The 20,793-nt window shown below is 35.8% G+C and overlaps 1 protein-coding gene across 5 annotated transcripts; it reads left to right on the top strand.

Annotated features, from left to right (window-relative positions):
- Window positions 1-979: 979 nt before the first annotated feature.
- Window positions 980-20,771, top strand: fyb2 (FYN binding protein 2). 5 transcript variants are annotated; one of them, XM_015355783.2, is made up of 25 exons: window positions 980-1,163; window positions 1,304-1,381; window positions 2,103-3,162; window positions 3,899-4,078; window positions 5,114-5,174; window positions 5,876-5,973; window positions 6,419-6,447; window positions 7,059-7,099; window positions 7,583-7,715; window positions 7,892-8,051; window positions 8,578-8,701; window positions 10,763-10,797; window positions 10,964-11,018; window positions 11,648-11,682; window positions 11,926-11,989; window positions 12,258-12,356; window positions 14,321-14,337; window positions 14,564-14,597; window positions 14,858-14,950; window positions 15,839-15,855; window positions 15,955-15,994; window positions 17,495-17,606; window positions 18,276-18,438; window positions 18,844-18,875; window positions 19,061-20,771. In XM_015355783.2, the coding sequence occupies exons 2-25, from the start codon at window positions 1,373-1,375 to the stop codon at window positions 19,067-19,069; spliced, it is 2,700 nt and encodes an 899-aa protein (XP_015211269.1). In that variant the 5' UTR covers window positions 980-1,163; window positions 1,304-1,372; the 3' UTR covers window positions 19,070-20,771. The 5 variants fall into 5 exon arrangements, with proteins under 5 accessions (XP_015211269.1, XP_015211272.1, XP_015211270.1 ...); XM_015355786.2 differs by lacking the exon at window positions 980-1,163 and having other exon boundaries at window positions 1,171-1,381; window positions 6,422-6,447; window positions 7,059-7,084; XM_015355784.2 differs by lacking the exon at window positions 980-1,163 and having other exon boundaries at window positions 1,171-1,381; window positions 6,422-6,447.
- The last annotated feature ends 22 nt before the right edge of the window (window positions 20,772-20,793 follow it).

Here is a 20,793-nt window from a genome sequence, read left to right as displayed (position 1 = left end):
GACCAAGAATGGAACTTTAAAGAACACCACAAGTAATATTTCAAGGTTTTATACTGAAATACCAAGCACAAGAAAGAACTGTCCATTTGATAGTAAAGATCAAAACCAAAAGAATACATTTACAGATGGGCTGATCCAGTTTTAAAGAGAATATTATTAATATATTTAATCATTAATAACATAGACCACTGCCTCCAATGCAGAATTGTTGTCTAGCAGTGTTATAGTGCTCTATACATAAGGATTTGAAGTTCTCATCAGTACAGGTTACAGGATCTAGCACATTAAGGGGAATATTGAGAAAATGATACTACAAAGATATACGATTCAAAGACTCTCAGGTGGGTATGCATCAGCATTCATAAGCTGCAAAGGAACAAGTAAAGGTTTATTACATGCTGAAAAGTGAAGAAAAGAAACGTGATGTTTGTGTTTCATCACAATGTGATTTGTTGACACTTGAAGAAGGCTCCACAGCCAAAATATCGTGTTTCTTTTCTTTTTAGCATGGAATAAGCCTTTAGATGATTCAAAGATAATGAGAGGAGTCACAACTAGGGATTAAGCTTTAATGATACAAGCTGATTTATATACTAGGTTTATGAAATTAAAAGATGCAACTTAAGTGAAATCCTATAATAAATACAAATGTTTTACCAATACATAAAAAGAAAAAAAATCAATGGTAAATATACTGTGACTGACTTCGAATTGAAAGCTTTATGGGCAAGAAAGATTTAGGCCATGTTTTAGTGTTTTACCGTTTGCAAATACGAAATGCACAGAAGCAATTAATGAAACTGTTGTTGAAACTGCAATACCCTGCTAGACATTATACAGAATGCCAGTCCGCAAGCAGAATTTACAAATACAGTTTATTTGGCATGCATGATTAACTAGAACGTTTGGTACCGCTACAGTTTGTGCTTTTCAGAGCATACAACAGGATCTTCTGCATTCTTGAATAATTAAAACACCCACTGAAGTTAGGCTCTTTAGGTCATTGCAGTTCACAGCTCACCACTTGTTTAACAGGATAAACCGACTCTGCGACAGAGACGTGGATACTTATTTCATTGCCTTGATGATTCCCAGGATTGGTATGCGACAAATGTGACCAGAACGCGCACGCAATCATTCCCTTATTCTAATCACCCACACAGGTGAGCTTTAAGCGAACGCGCACGCAGTTTCGTGCTTTTTCCCCCTCTTGTTTGAATTGTATCTTAAGTCCAGCTCCAGAAGAATCTAACCATATTTTCTTGTCTTGCAACGTTAAACGCCTGGATTTCGATATTTGAAGGTATTTCTTTCGCTATTGGAAAAACAGATTATATCACTTTCTTCGATAATACAGGAGACGATATTCAGAATGGAACAGGTGAGGCACTTGTTTTAATTTTTACGTTTGGGGTAGAATTACGCAATTCACCGTAATACAACTAAAGAAATATAGGAGGATAGCAGAGCCTCATTTCTTTTCTGCGTTATCCATAAGTAAATAGCTGCGAATGTTCGTTTTTCTAAAAGTTGTATCTCGCTATTAATTTTTAATTATCGCTGATAGTAAAGATCACACCGTTTTGACTTCCCTTATTTGCGTAAAATGTTACATTTTATAATGACTGAAGGATGTGAATATTAAAAACATTTTAAATGTTTTAGTTGTGAATAATAAATAGGCAACCAGGCTGTTGTAACCGGAGTTTCTTCTTGTAATGAGAGTTCCATCTAATTTTCTTTTATATCTTTTGAGGTATTTTACAGTTTGTTATCTTAAGTTTTAGCTCAGATCGAGAGTACTCCACCAGAACGTGCTTATCCAAGTAGCTAAAGGAATACTTACATATGTATCCGAAATACTTCTTTAAAACGTTCTAATCATTTTACATAACATTTTTCACAGGTTAATTGCACGATGTGAATGCCTGACAAATAGCTTTATTTTTGTGAGTAGTCTACTTTTGTAATTGATCTTCCAGATTTCTGAAAGGTTTATCTATATTCATAATTTATTGATTGTGTTTTAATTAGTTAAGCCGAATGAAGACAGAAATGATGTTGAGTTTTAAATTGACCATAAATCTCTCCAATTACCTTAGGAGGAAGGAAGAGACATTAAAGGTGTACGTGCCATGCTGCAGCACAGTCCAGCCTTTTTGAGGAATGGGAAGAGCAACAAACCTGCAATTGCTGAGAAACCGAAGGTGATACCACTGCCTGAGAATCGAGTTTCATGCCTACACACAGGGATAGTGGCCAGAGAAGGAAAGGAAAATGTTGCAAAAACACCACTCTCACTCCCTCCAAAACCCAGCATCACACTTCAGAGCTGGCTGCAAAGCAAAGAGACTCCTGTGGCAAGAGACCCTAACATTAAAATGGGTACACCAGACAACAAAGCCAAGAGGTATGAGGGATTAACAGTAAGTGATGCCTTAAGACAAAATAATGTGCAGAGGTCTGTGAAGCCTGGCATGGCTCAATTGAATTCATTTGAAACTACACATCCACTGCCAGGCAAACCAGAAAAGTTGAATTGTGACTCTTGTGATTATTCAAAGCAGAGTTCCCTTTCAGTCCCTCCAACCTTGATGGAGGAACTTACTCGGGTTCTACTACCTACAGTGGCTAAACAGGGAAACCAACCTCAAGTCAGTGGCAAGTCATCAAAGGAAGATCTGGAGTCTGACACTGAAACATCTAAGACTGACATGTCAGTGGTTTCTTTTGCAGCAGTGGAAGAACCTGCAAGCTCCCAGGCATCTGGGCATGAACCTCAAAGGGCAGATAAGAGTGGTTTCTCCCAGCTGCAGAGAAATGACAGTGCAACTCTTTGTCTGCCAGCCAGTGTAATACCAGAGAACAAATCCAAAGTAAATGGAACTGTGCCCCAGGGACATGCTTTTCCAAAAACAAAGAAGCAATTGTTTCCAATGTCATCACCAATCAAACCAAAAGATGCGTCTTGGGGAACAGCTGATCTGCTCCATGGCCTGAGCACAAGTCGTCCTGAGCTTCCTGCTGTAGATTATTTGATGTCTGAAGATCCTATCCCAGAGGAGGCCTTGATTCAACCCAAGAAGCACCAGGCTGTTGTAACAGGGGCATTTCCTCTTGTACTGTCTGTTCCATGCTCTCAGGCTGACAGCTCACCTTACAGTAAGTCTTCACATGGAGACAAAGATTTCCCCCAGGGTAATTCAGGTGAAAACACCCTTAGGGTTCTTCCCAGACTATTATTTATCTTAATAGTTAAATGAAAACATGATAAATGTTAGAACTGTATAGAGATTTGCACTTAATTGAAGCAGCTCAATTGACTCTATGCTTTCTTTTGTTACTGTATGGTATGAATTATAAAATATTGACAGTAGTTAGATTTAGGTACTGTCTTGAATTCTCTTGAGTTGATTAAATTCCTAGACAATTGCTGAAAAGATGTTTTGAAATATTTAGGTAAAATAGAAACAGTTGATAGTGATAAAACAGATGCCAAAATAACATCCAGCAGCACTGAAAATGAATAGCGCAATCTTCTTTTAGCTATGACTTGGTATTTAGAGTATTTGGTTCATTCCACTTTGCTTGTGTTATCTGAAATGTCTGCCATTCTCAAGAAAGCTCTCTGGTCACATTTTTTAGATGGGGGAGGGGGGGGAGTTCTTGAGAATTTGAATACTTATGCAAATTTCATAAATAACATTTCTTCACCAGAGATAGACAAGAAAATAATTTTAAAATGCAACTTGTATAAAAGGATAGTTTTTGGCATAGGTAGTGATATACTGTATATAGGTGGCAATTCCTACAGCTATTTTCTTAAGAATGCAAAGTTTGCACTCCTTCCAGGGCGTCTCTGAGGTGCATGATCACATTGGTGTTGATTATTTTCCAGGTGACAGAGAAATCAGAGCAGGTCTTTTTCCATCATATTTGGAAGCTGAAAAGCCTCCTCTGAGACGACCTCTTCCAGATATGTGGTCACTGGGCAAAGCCCCAGAGAAGCCCCCCAGGCCTGAGATTGTGGACCTCAAGCCATTACAGACTGGGATGCAATACACCCAGAGACAGAATGGTAATACTAAAACAATTATTGCTTATTTTTAATCTACATGAATGCCAAGAGACATGACGGAGTTCACATTCTAAAGGCTTTGTACTTTCTTAAACCATCATGTTTTTGTTCATTCACATTTCCGCATTGGAGTTCCACAGGACCCTTCCCTTATGTTTGCCTGCTATACCTTTTTATTCATTAAATTTCTATTTTACTGCATACAGGAAGATACAATTCTTGCAATAGTCATATTGTAGTACAATACAAATTCATTTAATGAATTAAAACTAATCACAACATTATAGTGCCAGAGCAGAAGTAACAAATCAAAATGACCTGTGAATTAACTAATTGTAATTTTTACAGTTTTTAAAGGTTTCTGTTCATCATATAAATTAATTAGTTATTTACTACTTTCCATACTGAAACAATCTTTAGCTCAAGTAATGTTAGAGGAGGTACAGTATGTCCAATGAAGTCCTGGGGAGCATCAATTTTTACTTTTTTTTTCATTCATTTCATTTTAATGCCAAGTAACAATTTTCCAAGGTTCTTTACCATAGACATACTAAAACATACTGGGAAGTAGCCTTGCAGGACTGGAGCTCTTGTGGACTCAGTCTGGACACACTTATTGTAAAATGCCTGTTCAGGTATCTAGGTGTAGGTCTCCTAGTAAAAGTAATTAATACTATGCACTGACCTAATGTCACTTTTAGGGCCAGACATCATTGGCAACATGATTCATGAGTCCTGTTATGCAATACTGAATTTTGTTTAGGGAGTGTCTTTAGCAGGTGTTGCTAGTAGCTCTCATAAATCAAAGGATCTTTTAGTTACCATTCAGTCTTAGTTATGTCAAAGCCAGTTACTGTGCCTGCTTGGTTCTTTAAAACAGCTGAGTCCTAAATCATAAATAATGATACCTGTAAATATTGGATTGTCCACCCTGATGCATGAGTAAATTAAGTTCTGATACTTAAGGTTTATTGTGCTAAATCTCTTAGTTTTAATTATGTGTACAGACTGAGTTTTTTCCCATTTTGTTCCTAGAACCTGAGGTTCTAGAATTGACAAAAACATCTGCTGGAGACACGAATGACCCAAATGAGAGGTAACCTCATACTTGGTCAAATGGCCAGCCCGTCAGACTTTATCATTTTATCAATAAATATATTGCTTTCACGTGGATGTGGGAATTTATCCATTGCTATTGAAATGTAGAATTTAAATAGGCAGCATAACACAATTAGCAAACGAGGTACAGTATGTAGTTTACACTGGAAATACTCTCTCCTGTTTGTGGTGTAGTCAGGCCCATAACTCACAGTGGCATAGTGTTGGATCTAATCCTGAAAGGATACCTTAAATTCTTATGATCTCAAAATCTCACATAGAAACTATACCAAAGGTATTGAACTAGAGTGTATTAATGGGGCTAGACATGGTGGATGATCCAGCATGAGCTAATTTTCCCCCAGATGTTCCCATCTGTCTGAGCTCCAGGAGTGGGTAGCTCTAGAAAATGGGGGTAGCAGGGTCTTCTGCATTCCATTTTATCCACATTCTTGAAGAATTAATCAAACCACTCATTTTCTGTATGGAACTAATTGAGCATTGTTTCCTTGATTCAAGTGTAAAGATACCTAAAAACCCTACAGGACTGCAACACTCCTTTAAATGCTTAGTTATCACTGCTGTTTTTCAGGTATGACTCACCAGGCCAGTACAAAAAATGGCTCAGTCTAAAGCTGAGCTGTGATTTTTCTTCTTTTTGGTTTTACTGTTTTTTTCTTGCTGATAAAATCTTTGCAGAGTCCTTTGCAACCCATTTGATAATGTATATGATGACATTGAACTGAGAGGATTTCCACCATCTGCAAGTGCACAGAAGGATCAAGGAGTCCATACAAGTAGGGGATTATTATTACCAATTTGCTATAAAAGAAGCATATTATGTAAATATCTCTTGCTATCGGAGAATGCAAAAATTCCAAAATAAAAGTTATCTATGGCATTGTAGTATAGTTACAAGAAGATGACTAATGATCACAGTCCACTAAGATCTCATTTTTAGTGTTGTGAAAATGACAGAATCCTTAAACAGAAACCAACTTTTCATACATTTGAAAAAGGTTTGAGTCAATTAATCTCTCTACCGTTAAAATGATTCACCTCCCTACTCATATAATATAATCATATAACCTGATCTTTTACTCTTATACACTGTTTATAAAACAGGTGAACCTTATAATAACACTGGTCTGAATAATAATCTAGATTCAACCAAATAAGCTAGTTTCTTCCATTAGTGTTGAGAAAAAAGTTTTAAATCTTCATTTATTTTTATGTTTTTAGCAGACCTGGATTCTGGAAGCCAACAAAAGGTAAGATAAAAGTTATTCTGATTAATTAACTCTATTGTCAGGATTGATGCAATCAACAGCATGTGTGATTTTATAAGAAATGCAAGTTTATCTCATCAGTCATCCATCTTAAGATTCTTGTGTTCTGAGAGTCTAAAACAAGAAATGTTCTGCGCAGAGCGTGTTTCTAAAATGCAAACCAACTGCTGACCTCATTAAATTTTTTACTGCATGCCAGGTATTATTGTGTGGTAAATCACCATTTAATCAGCACCAGATCAGTGATCACTAAAACTTATTTGTAGATCCCACTACGTTAAAAAAGCATATATAAATCAGGTAGCAATAAATATGAAGGTTTTTTTCTATTTTTCGTAAGGAAGTTTGCAATGAAGACTTAGTTATTGACCTGCTTTCAAGTTTTACTGTAGGTTTGAATAAATTATATATTACATAAATGCAGACATACATATTAATTGTAATAATCTAGGTTCTACTGTACATGTAGAAATCTGCATTACATTCAAAAAGTAAATGATCTTTCTAAAAGAATTGCTTTATATTTGTCTGTATTACTTGGGCTGTAAGATTTAATATGATATTTAGTAGCTCTGTCTTACCATGTTTTTCAGAATGAAGAAGCAAGGAAAAACATGTGGTTTGTAAATTCACGGTAGATCTTAATACTTTCCTGCTGTACGAGCATAAGGAAAATTGAACCTGAGTCAGTGTTAGATGTAAATAAAAGAAATACAAAATCAATATTAGGGTTATTTAAATAAAACTTTGTATCTTACTGAATTTGATACTGAAGGATAGTACTAAATAAAAGGTGGATTTTGTTTAAAGTCATCCAGGCACACTTAGAATGCATTGTAGAGAACAAAATATTTTTCAAGTACCTTGAGATTTCTTTTAACTGCTAAGGGCCTTCAGGATGCCAGATTTCTTGATTTAAGTAAAATTACATGAAAAGTAATTTAGAGTTCAGGTGGAATGATGAAAGCAAGGTGAAAGAAAGGCTCTATCCAATTTGAGAGATGTCGTTTTTTAAGACTCTTTCAAAAATATTTTCCAAGCAGTGTTTTAAGGTGAGGGCTTTGTTTATGCTGATGACCCTCCCCTCACAGGTATGTTTTTATTTTTTCCTTTGCAGGGATCGATCCGAGAGTTCTGATAGTCAAAGTGACAAGGAACAAAAGAAGAGGGAACGTCAGAGGATTGAGAAGGAAAGAAAGGAGCAAAGAGAAAAGGAAAGGAGAGAAAATGAAATAAAAAAGAAGTTTAATGTAAGTTAAAACATAGGGACTGCAGAGCAAACTTTGTCATTGAAGATGGCATTCCTCATTATTTTATTAATTTTGTACATTTTATTTAAAGCATCTTGAATTCTCCATTTGCTTTGAGGGGGATTGTGTGCTTATGAACCTGACAGAAATGTGAAACTGCTTCATTCTGTTTGTAGATTACTGGTTTAGAAGAGCCTTTGTACCATGCACGGGTGATAGCAGCAAGTAAAAGCTGGAGGAACGACCTACAAGTGAAGGTTGGGGAGACTGTGAGCATCATCCGTACCACCAACTGCCCGCAGGGAAAGTGGCTGGCAAGGGACTGTGACTCAAACTGTGAGTCTCAGCAGTGCTTCTGGATGTGCAGGGCTTAGTTACGAAATACTGAGTTAGATCGGTAGATGCTGCATATCCAACCCTGATTCTGCCTTAAAAAGTTTTATAAAATGATGGATTAAAGTATGAAATCCATTTTACATGCAAATGTAACAGGTGTAATGCTCTCAGCCAGTTACAGAAGTGATGTCACCCAATTTGAAATCAAGATGCTGTAAAATTCTGCTGCAACTAAGGACCATGCCTTTTTTTTCTTTACTGTCCAAATTGTGAGTTAAAGCTTATTGTGTTTTACAGGAAAAGATTCAATTGTTTCACACTTTAAAATCTAAGGTGAAAATATTAAGGAAGAAATTAATTGAAGCATTTCATTTAGACATGTTTATTTACTTTGTTCAAAATTCTTGAATCCAATTCACACAATTTTGCAATTAATTTTAGGTTGGGATTAAAGTACCTTGAATAAGTAATTATAATTTTAGAGAAGTTTTCCTGTCAACACTTGCATTTCTGAATATGATAACAGATGGCTACGTCTTGGTGAAGGATCTGGAGTTGGATATAAAGGAAATACTTGAGCTTGGGAAGAAGACCTCACAGGCTGTGAGACACAGCTCCAATGATGAGGATTCCTATAGCGTGGGAAGCAGGTATTGCTGAAATTCTTCATTTTTTAATGAAGCACATAAAATCCATTTGAATATGCTGAAATTAGAACAAGACATATGAGAGTGTTGCAGGGCTTGAGGGCATGTTTTTCCACTCTGATGTGTAACTATTTTGCTTATGAGACTCTCATTGCCATAGGCAAGATTAAGAAGTACTCCTAGAACTTTTACTATCTGAATGCATATGCTAATATATTGGTTATTTAATACATTCTGATTCCCAAGGTTCAGACACCACCCAGGTCCCCACCTCAGTTAATTTGTCTCTCTGGGGAGAGTATTTAACATAACAGTGATAATATATTTATGATAATATTCCGATGGTATCATTAGAAACCAGTCATTTGTACTCAGCCTATTCATCACACAGCATACTTGCAGTTCAAATTTTTTTAATTTGTAGTAGAACAACTTGCTGTTTTGATTTCAAGTGATCATTATGAAAAGTAGATGTAACGTTTTAAAAAATCTAGCATTTTTTTCAGTTATTGTGAATGTGTACATACTGTAGGTTCCTTTCCTGGCAATATACTCATATAATAACACTGGGTTTTAATACAGATTGTTTCTGATTTCAGTTTGCAGCCTGAAGAATTCTGATATTAAGAATGTAGTCCAAGAAATGTGAATTATGGTTTTGTTTTTGAACAATGCATTGCGGTTCAGGAGCATATTTAAGATTTCAAAATAAATCTGATTTAAATATACTTAATAAAATGTTTACAGGTTATATATACTTAATAAAATATATAATATTAATATATATATTAAATATACTTAATAAAATGTATCTCTTGAAAGTCTAGTGTTTTGAAAATTTCAGTGGTCTTCCTAACATTTTTTTCAAGGATTCAAAACCATCACATTATTATAAAAAAGTATTAAATGGGAGGTTAGATGGATAGGTTTGACCTATTACACACCTCTTGATGGATTTTGCAATTAATAACCTAATGAGTGATAATATGCAGGTCCTACTTGCACTGAGGAGATGCCACAGTAATTATTACGAGAATTACAGGTAGTGGACTAAAAAAGAAACACCTGGCTAAATCCCACCATGCTTAGGGTGATGATTGCTGATAAATATGGCTAGCATTGTTGTGAGTAGAGTGATTATTGGGTCCATTTGGCAGCACATTTCTCAGATCTTTCATGAGCAACAGTGCCTATGGTGTCGGCATGGAAGTCAGAGGGAAAGACATCTTCAGCAAAGGGCAACTGTTGAGCACAAGTGCATAATCAAGGATCATGACACCAGTGCATTAATTCAAAGTGTAAACAAAACACGTTAGATCTTTTGACTGAAAATTGCAAAGTGGTGTGCAAGCAGCCTGTTAATGAAAAGTGGCCCACTGGTAACTGCACAGAGCAGAATACCTTAGTTGGATTGCAAGCACAAACCACTCATCATACCTGGCAGTGCACGTTTGAAAGTCCATTTTTGCAAAGAGCACAGACAATGGACTATCAAGCAGTGGAGAAATGTGATACGGGTGTGGCTCTGCAGCCTTTACTGCTTAATTACAATAATAAAGAGTTCCATAATGTTGTAGGCACATTTTCCTGCCATGGTTTGGGTGAACTGAACAAACTTGAGCATTTATGGAATATTCTGGAATGATACACTGAGTATTTTCCACCTCAACCAGGCATGACTTGACTGACTTTTTCTTGGAAGAATGGCCTCTAATAGAATTCCATACACTGGGAGATTCTGTGCCGCAGAACATATAGGGTATACCGGCTGCATGAATTGGCCTAATGCCTCATTATATTACTTTACATTGATGTCAACTGCCTGTACCATCTTGCAACAACTAATACAGTAATGTGTTTATGTACATGATGTTATGTAATAGTGTTTTGTATGTTTTTTAACTTGTTCAACCAGTTATTGCTCAGACTCGCATGTTTGTTGTGTATATTTTTGTGCTTGTTGTGTACATATTTCCCATAGCCTTAGTGCTGTTTCCATAGTTAGCATACATATTTATAGGTACAATGATTTTCTGCAGTCTAACTGTAATTGTTATTTTGCAGGTCTTCTGCCCTTTATCCAGTTTCTACTGGCAGTTGTAAGTGGTCCTATTTCTTTAATTTATGAACAGTGGATTATACTGCAGAAAGCACAAATTTGTTCCAAAGTGAATCCTTTTCACGTTAACCAATAAGGGGCTATTCAGGTTTTTGCTTATATGGCTTTATGCTAACTGAGCTCATGCAGTGTGTTTTTATCTTCAGTCACAGATGACAGTGAAGAATGGTCCTGCGATGATGAACTTATCCTACCTCCCGAGTAAGTACAAACTAGCAACTTGCAGCTGAAAGAACGCAAGAAATATTGTCATATAATATGATTTATGCTTTTTTGTGGTGTTTTCCACATCTGCACCACACATACTGAAGGTGTTATTCTCTTGATATGTAGGGCAAATTGGTTCAAATTTTAAATTCTTAATTTCTACTAGTTAGGACTTTAATTACTTAAGTCTATCACTTAAGTGCTTATACAACAAAGATGATCAAACATATTACATTTGACCAATTAATCAAAAAGGCACTACAAACATTTAATCAATATCAAAAATCTGTATTTATTATTCTAAAATCATACATGAATAGTGATAAGCTTCTTATGATATTCAGTGCAGTATCATATCCAGGTGTCTACATGTAAATAAGATGTACAGCACTGATGTTTTGTGTATGTATTAGAATAAACACATAGTTTAGCTGCCATATAAGGCACAGCCATTGCTCATTAATCCTCATCAGGTTGCTAATTTTGACAGGTGACATGCATGTATATAAAGGAACAAGTAATAGGTTTATTCCGTGGTGAAAGGAGAAGAGAGAAAACACAACGTACGTGTATATATACATCGATAAGCAAATATCTACTCGATTATCTTTGCTTGTTTCTAGAGTGCATCTTCCTACACCCTCGGATCCAGAAGCAAGTGAGTATGAGTTCTTGTGCTTTTGAGCTACAGATGATTCCCCTTTAGGAAAAGGTTATGGCTAAAATATGAGACGTTACAATGTTAGTGTTTTCTTTGATGATAACTTTGTTGCTGCAGTTTATGCATTATAAAGAGACTTTTCTAAAAACATGCAGGGTTTCTAGTCTTGTATCAAAATTAAATACTTAAAAATTTAAAAATTCTGTAGTAATATTAAGATTGTATTATTTATTGTGACAGATAGTAGACCTGTGAGTGCTGATTGTACAGATGGTGAAGCTGCTCAAGAAGACAGCCATTACCAGTGAGTGTAATTGATTATCATTTCTAGAATTAAAACATGTTTATGACAAATCATAACAAAATCTGATTCCCCATTAAAATATCATTTTAAGATCATGAAACAATTTCTAGAATTAGTATATACAGTACCTATAAAGAAAGATCAATGCTTTTTAATTTTTATTAACAGGTTTATATTAGTTTAATAGTTTCAACATTTTAATTATCAATTATATTGATTATCAATTCTTAATTCATTCTAACTTAATATCTGTGCTTGCACTTTTCAGGATGCAAAATGAAGCACTTCAGAAACTTGCCACTTTTTTTCAAAGCCGTGTAGAGACAAAGGAGCAGCAGGAAGAAAACAGGGATGTGATTCCTGAAATGTAAGTTCCTTTTTGCCTGAATGGATGCCACATATCTTCTTAGAAATACATTCTAAATGGGTCTGGTCTTCAAAATATTTGCTTGTTTTTGACAACTAAGTCCTCATATCTTTGTAGTACTGTCCTGAAAAAGCAATGGGTTTTTTTTAGATTGTGAAGAACAATCCACTAACTAAATCAAATACTATGTTAGTAGTTCAGGTGGGTAGCTGCATCAACATGCATATACTGCAAAGGAACAAGTAATAGGTTTACTCCATGCTGAAAAGAGAAGAAAGAAAACACGTTTCGGCTGTGGAGCCTTCTTTGGAGGTAAGAATGATAGGGCAGTCAGCAAAGATTATATAGAATGGGAAAATAAAAGCCAGGAGAGAGAAGGAGGCGGGAGCAGGAAAGAGGCAGAGTGGCCAATCAAGTGGTGCAAGGTGAGGAGAGGTGTGAAACGAAACCTGTAAATGAATAGAGAGAATTAGAAGAAAACAAGTCTATTATTGAGAGAAGGGGGAGGTGTGAACCAAGTTGCAGGATAATTTTAGTTTCCGATATCTTTCTGCTATAGGAGTTAAGAAACCCTATTTTGAGAATGCAGAGGGTGAGATCAGTGTGATCATGGCTGTCAGAGGTGAAATGAGAAACTATGGGCGAGGAGAAATCTTTAATTTTCACAGCCCTAACATGTTCTCTGAAGCGGTCTCTGAGTCTCTTTCCTGTTTCCCCAATGTAGATGGCTAGCTATTTACTGCAAGAAAAACAGTAAATAAGATTGCTGGAGGTACACGGATCACGGAGGTACATCTCGGTGATCCGGAATTGGCCTGAGGGGCCTTGAATGAATGTGGTGTGGTGTCAGATATTTACTTGCAGGTGATACCGTGATCTCTGTTGCAGAGGAAAGTGCCTGGTGTGGATGATTGCTGAGGGCTGTCAAGGGAGCTGTGAACAAGAAGGTTACACAGATTGGGTGGTCAGCGATATGAGATGATGGGGCGGTCAGGAAAGACGGCCCCAGTGGAGGGATCATCCTGTCGGATAGGATTGTTAACGGTCCTGGGTATAGAGAGTGTGTTAGGATGGTAGGGAAGCACCAAAGGTTGTTAGGCTGGGAGTTCCTGATCGAGTTGATAGTCTGAGGGCTGTTTTTGGCTCGGGTGAGGGCCCTGTCAATAACACGGGTGGTATATCCTCTCTGAAAAGGAACTGTGAAAAGGGGAGAGATTTTTGTGTGTTTGGGGTGAAATGAACTGTACAGAAGATAGCTGTGTGAATCTTGGGTTTGTAATAGACCGAAGTAGAGAATCAGGGATGGTTAATTGATAGGTTTATACGGACGTGGGATAGGGACGGGTGGAAGTTGGTAAAGTGATGCAGAAAGTGCTCTAGCTGGTCATTAGAGCATGTGGTGGTGTCGGCTTGTAGAGGTCCAGGACAAAGCCAGTGTAGAACTGTGAAACCAATATAGATGTCTGTCAAAATTCACTTAAAATCCAAATCAACAGGACAATTCATTTTGTGTTTATAAAGCGTTTACATAATGTTATCTATATGTGAAAATGTTATCAAATTAAGTTGGCAAAATGAACCTAATATCTAGAGTTGTGTAAGTATTTAAACGTGTGAAATACTGAGTAACTTTAAAAACTATCAGCCTAATCCGTAAAACTCATAATAAGCTTGGGAAAGCAGGAAAGCATGTTCTCTTGAAAAGAATGTGTGCTCAGTGAGAGGTGAAATACCTAAGGAAGTGAAGTCATGAGAACGTTGCTGACATTCTGCGTTTTTCGCTGGTATTTCCTCCCAAACCTTCATAATAATCTTTTACTGTTTGATCCTAGCCATGTCATACAGTAGGTTCCAGAAATGCATGAGGCTAAATGATTTGAATGTCTTTTCTCATCATACAAGAATATACTTGTGTTGAATACACTAACCTTTTTATACTCTTTCTCCCTGTCATGTCTATCAAGACGAGAAAAACAATCAAGTAAGTGAAATAGTCTGTTCTCTTACTGCTGATTGTGTTACCAGCTTGTCATTAGTGTAATTAACTGTTAATATTTTGCTCCTTTGCATAATTTTATCAAAACAATATGTCCAGAGATCTTAAGTATAACTGATGAACTGCCTTATAGCATTTAAACTGAATGCAGTAAAAATTAAATGACAAGTGTCCGACATCAGCAGTTACTGAAATTTGTTTTTCTTGACAGCTGTTTTGCTTCCCATGGAGGAAAAACTCTCCCAGTAAGTAAACTTATTTATGTGTACTGTTGGAACAAAAAACAAAACAGACTTCTCTTTAACATTATTTTCAAAAGCACAATCATGTTAAAACTATGCATCAATCACGGTTAACTTTTACAAGGTTTAATAGTCAGAGTTCTGGATTTTGTGTATTTTTTCTAGTGTCTGGAATGACTTCAGGAGATGTTTTTGTCTTCTGTGATCTTCCCAGTGCATGCGTAGATGATTATTTCCCTCTCTCACTCATGCTTTTCCTTCAGAGACCAAAATCCAGCTTATGAACCCATTGAAATTGTCCAAAATCAGGCAAAGCTGAAGGAGAAGAAACTGAATAGTGCATGTGGAATGGAAAGGTAGAGTCTTTGATGTAACAAAATAATTTACCTCCCTACAAATGTCTGTTGTTAAATAAAACGTTCTCCAAATCAAATCTAGTAAAAAGATATCCAAGCATTAGCACAAACCCTACTCCCCAGGCTTTTGTGCTTTAAAATTAAACTATTCTACGATTAGTGATTTAAATCTAAGTGAGCTGTATACTGTATATCTTGAGGTCCTCTTTAGCAGTTCCTCTTTAGCAGCATATTTGAATGTAATAAATATTTCATATTTGAAATACTTCAGATCAGAACTTTGTTGGCATTTATTTTTTAATTAATATAGGATAAATTAGATTTTTAAATTGACTGTTGTCTCTCATAATTGTTTGCAATATACGTTATTTGTAAATCTACAGTCTCGAAGCCTCCTTGGTTGGGACTTAGAGATCTAAATTACAAGACTTTTACAACAGATAAAATATTGATTTAAGTTTTGCCTGGATGTTTTTGTGAGGAAACGTTATGCGTTTTACACCCCTTTCATTGCTCTAGACTACAGTTGTGTACTGGACAGCCTTACTCCATTTAATCTTACTGGTCACGTGGTTCTAAAATGCGCCAGCCATTTATTGATTGATTTATTAAATATTTGCTGAAGAGTACCCAGATTCTGATTCTACCTTATCTCTAAATTACTTAGTTTAACAATTCACCTTCTCATTTGGTCACTGTGAGATTATTCCAAGTCCTTAGAAATAGATGATTTTATGATGACCTATAAAATCTACTGGACTGTGGCTCTCCAGGTCCAGGGTTGGAAAACCTAATTCTGTGTTCTTTTGTACTATGCTGAGTACATAAAAATAAATTGTAATTTATATATATTTGTAACGTATTTCTTTTTTATGTTTGTCCCCAAAGAACCAAAAAACTAAAAGGTAAGAATCAAAATTGGAAGTGACAAATACTTTTTCTTTTACAATTTTTTTTTCTAGATTTTAAAACTTTAAATGCTAATTTAGTTTTTTTCTTTCAAGTCATGAATCCTTATCTTGATCTGCCTACAGCTGCTCAGAGGTATGTTACACACTACATTATTGTTGTTCCTGCAATATAAAGCTTCTCATACTGTATTTTAATAATGCATAGGCAATCTTTATGAAATGCAAAGACTATAATAATCACCATGAAATATTTCATATGAAATGCATTTTGTTTGTGTTGGGGGTATCTTCTCATTGAGAAAGATTGCAGTAAAATACTACACCTTCATTTGCTCATTTATACTTATGTAAGTGAGTGGAAAAGATAAAGGGCTGCAAAGATCATTCAGAGAGTCTTTAAGTTTTCTTATAACAACATAGAATGGTTACAAAGGAAGGAGACTTTTAGCCCATATAACGCATTTTGTATTTAGTTGCTAATTCATCAGAATCTCATTCAGCCAATTCTTAAAGCAGTGGTTCTCAAACTTTTTGGACCAAGTACCACCCCTGATCAAACCAAAGCATCCAAGTACCACCTACAAGTCATCTTCTCATAGGAACCCCAGAAATTCTCAATGACCAACATGAGAATACAAACTCTGACGCATTTTATCCGGCCGATGACATTCTCTTTGATAAATTCATTCAGAAGCTGAAATATGTGCTCTACTGTAGTTCCCGTTGGTAGCAGCTTACAGAATGGAAAGTCCTCATGGGACGTACCCTCAAACTCATATCTAACGTAAACGAGCAAATTGGGCAAATCGACTACAGACTCATCTAATTGCAGTGAAAAACATCTGCTCATCTTAACGCGCTCTATCGGCTTACTTTTGATATCATCCGCCATTTTAATAATTCTATGACAGCAGGTCGAGCTGTTTAGCAGCTTTTTCTCCACACATAATTTGTGTCATCTTTTTTACCCACGGTAAATTAGGTTCTTCAAAAATAGTGTGGGGCTTACCTGCTTTAGCAATCTGCAAGCTTGCATTTTCCCCTGTTTCTGTTTCAGGATTCTGTCTCAGAAGTTAAAAGGAATGTTTATTTCATGCACATGGGAGCGAAACAGAGACGTTCGGTGTATTTTTCTCAAATTAACTTAGAACAGTTCTTAAATATTTTTCTGTTATCTGTCATGCTTTCCTGTGCTCACAAGATTACCAGCATTCTTACTGTAGCACGCATTTCTATGCATTCCTGTGTTTACAACATTGGCATCACGCACATTCTCCTACCTCTCTATTTGCTGGAGATAAGTTTTTTAAATACAATTGGCCGCTTTCGTTCGCAGTACGCATTCCTATAGAATGGTATAGAATTACATTGTAGTTCTGTGTCCACTCAAGTATTAGCGTGCACTGTATCGTAGTACGTAGGCTGCGTATTTGACACGTCTTAAAATAGAAAATATGAAAACCCGTCCCAATTTTTCAGCGCATACAACAAAGTTCCAGGGTCATATGGCGTACCAGCTGGCGGCGCTCCGCGTACCAGGAGTGGTATGCGTACCACAGTTTGAGAACCACTGTCTTAAAGTAATATGAAGCCATCTTCCACAACACTTTGAAGATGTTCCTGCTATCCACAGTGTAACTAGTGAGGAGAGGGGATCCAAATCCAAGAATGCTATTCGAGACAAGGGAAAAAAAAACGGAAAGAAAATTACAAAGGAAGAGAAGGAGTTCAGGAAAAAGTTTCAGGTGAGTTATATGGTCACTGTTTCTCCATTTACTTCTCTTTGGCACTCCATCTTTTGCTTTCTCCAACTTTGGACATGAAATGTGTTGAGTATGCTGCACAACGCAAGGTATTTGCCTTTTACCGTAGAAACTGTTTCCATACCTAAACAGTTTTTACATAGTCTCAAAAGTAAGTGAGAACAAACTGCCAAGAGTTGGTTTAGAAGTCACAATGGATACGTAAAACAAGTAAACAAAATTGTTCTTATCTCTGTAAATCTTGTTTAATTGCAATATTTTTGTCACTTTATATTAGTCGCAACATTTTATATTTTTTATGTTCCAATAGTTTTGAAGTACATTTGGAATTCAATAAGTTTTACTTATTACTTACTCTAATACAGATTTGGATATTCTAGTATTTAGCTGCTTTAGCATGCGCAGGCTGCAAAGGAACAGGTAAAGATTTATTCCGTGCTGAAAAGAAAAAATGTTTCGGCTGTGGACCTTCTTCAGATTCTCTTTTTTTTTTAATGGAATAAACCTTTACCTGTTCCTTTATATATTCTATAACATGAATGTTCTAGTTTCTGGTTCCCTAGAAAGACAGACTATAACACTTAATGTACAGGTGTGATAAGGAGACAGTTGTGGATGTGACGAAGGCTGCTTATTTTCATATTGTTTCAGTACACCAAGCCCATTGAGGTACAAGGGCAAGCAGTGGTGAATTACATAATTGTACAGGAATTTCCTGATAGCTGTGACCTGCCCATTCTCCCTGGAGAGAATCTGGATATCATTGATGTGAGCAGTGCTCATAGACTCATTTGCAGAAACATGGCTGGAAAATGTAAGGATAATTTTGTTTTCCATTTCTGAGGAAAGTAATATTCTCTGTGGTTGTGAAAGGCACTGTCATAAGTGTTTAAATTCTAAATTTAATGGCTAAAAACTATGACCATAGAAGTAGTTCAGATCAATTAAGGCAATAGTTGATTAAAAATTATTTAAGAGCAGTTAGGACAAAGCTCTCTGCTCTTATAAGACCTAAAATGAATTGCAATATTGTGTAATATTTTTTTAAATGGTTTTCAGGAGAAGAGTGTGATTTTTCTTTTGTGGGTCACAATGTAACTCCCTTTGTAAAGCATTATTTACAGTAGACACTTTTTTTTTTTACTCTGAAAACCTTTGATGGGTGTAGACATTGTGTGTATACAGAAATTGAATAATTGTCTCAATGGTCTGTTTGCAGATGGCAGTGTCTTGCTAGAAAACCTAACTTTGGTAAGTATTAAGGCACAATTGTCACATAGGAAAATTTTACATATTTTGACTGAAGATATGTTAGATATGAACATTATAACTGTCTATTTTTAATTAAAACAGCATATTAAATATATTTTCCTTTAAGGTCTGTGATGTGCATTTGTTACACATTGTGTACATTTTGATTCCTTTCTTTTTTACAGTTAACGTAATGCTGGACAGGACCCAATCAGCAATATTGTTTATCTCGATTGAGAACCACCTTGTGTTGTGTACAAAATGTATATTTGCTGGTGAAGGATTTTCTTTGAGTTAATTTAAAGTGAAAATGGGACCTTATGAAGTATCCTCTGGAAAGCTCAGAGAGACTGAGTTGGTTTTGCAAGTTTTGTTTTACTTTCTTCAAAACTTACCAGTCAGTTCTGTTGATAACTGATTACATGAGAATGTAAACACAAAACCAACTGAGTCACTGTAATCAAAACTTAATATGAAGGTAAAATGAATCACTTAGATCAATAAGAATGAAATGTTTTTCTGAGAAGATAGGAATTATTGCTGTTGGATTTTCATAATACAGAGCTTAAAAACTTTCAAGCTCTAACAATTCTTAAGCTAATTTAGAAACTGATTTGAATAGCATTGTGTAATCATGAATTTTTCACCAACTCATGATACAAGCATTAAAGTTGTCAGTATAGTGTGCACATAGTGTGATGCAGTCTACGAAATTGAGAATATAGAACCCTGGTCACAATCTGTAACCAGAATTAATTCACAGGGAGCACTGTAATGATCTTTGTGCACATACTGTATGAGCAAGAATATCACCCACATTTATTTAGACCGGTGCACAATGGACACACACTATAGACACCTGGTCCAGTAAGTCCAGAAATTGATGAAGGTGAGGCTGTGCAACCTGCAATGCTAGTTGATCAGGTTTTTGATGACCAGTGTTAAACGATATGAGACAAAATCCACAGCCATTGCCGAACTCTTCACAAGGTTGTCACACTAATGAGACGATGTTTGCATTAATCTGGAACAAGAAAAACATAGAAATCTAAAATCTTGGTTGCTTCTACTACACACTTTTACTGCACAAATCTCAATGTGAGATGTTTTAGGTTTATGTTAAGACCTATGTGTATTTTTAGTTTATGACATATACAATTTTCAGTTGACTATTTACAGGATGTACAGATAAGCTAAAGTAAATTGAGTACTGCATTATAACTAGAAAAGTTTAGCAGGCTATGTACAGCATTTCCAACATATGGTCGACTTTTTAAATTAAATTCATCCCTGTGCTAGGGGATAGAATAATCCTATTTCAATGTAATTGAAACAATCAGTGCTACAATCAATAAATGTCATAATTTAAAAATCTTCATTCTGCGTTATTGAATCTGTGGAATTTACTGGATTAAATAGGTATTTAGAGAGTGAGAACGCAATTTACACTAGCACTGTAGGTGATGGGACATGATTAACCATGACAACTGCCTCATAGATAGAACAGTGCAGTACAGTAAAGTATTATTCTTCCTAAAACTTTAGCGAGATTAACATTTCCTTTAATAAATATATAAGATAATGAATACTGACTATGATAAGGTATATTGCCAAGCTGCATTATGCTAACTCCCAGTCCAGACTGGAAATTAATCACAGTTTATAATTTGTCAGTCACTTGAAGTTTGTACTTATATCTGTATATGTAATTGTTTAGTTATGTGTCTGGTTTAGAATTTTTTATGTATTAACTGATACTCATCCTCATGTACGGAAACAAGTTAAATCTGACAAAGCAAAAACTACAAGGGCACCAGACAGATGAATTACTGTTGTGTTATGCCTATGCATAACAAACTTGTTAGTCTTGAATAAAAACAGATGCTTAAATTTTCACTTTTGCTTCTTAATGAAACAC

The sequence above is a fragment of the Lepisosteus oculatus genome, chromosome 9 (assembly GCF_040954835.1).
Source record: "Lepisosteus oculatus isolate fLepOcu1 chromosome 9, fLepOcu1.hap2, whole genome shotgun sequence".
NCBI classification, from domain to species: domain Eukaryota; kingdom Metazoa; phylum Chordata; class Actinopteri; order Semionotiformes; family Lepisosteidae; genus Lepisosteus; species Lepisosteus oculatus.
This window is presented reverse-complemented; position numbering and strand designations above follow the sequence as displayed.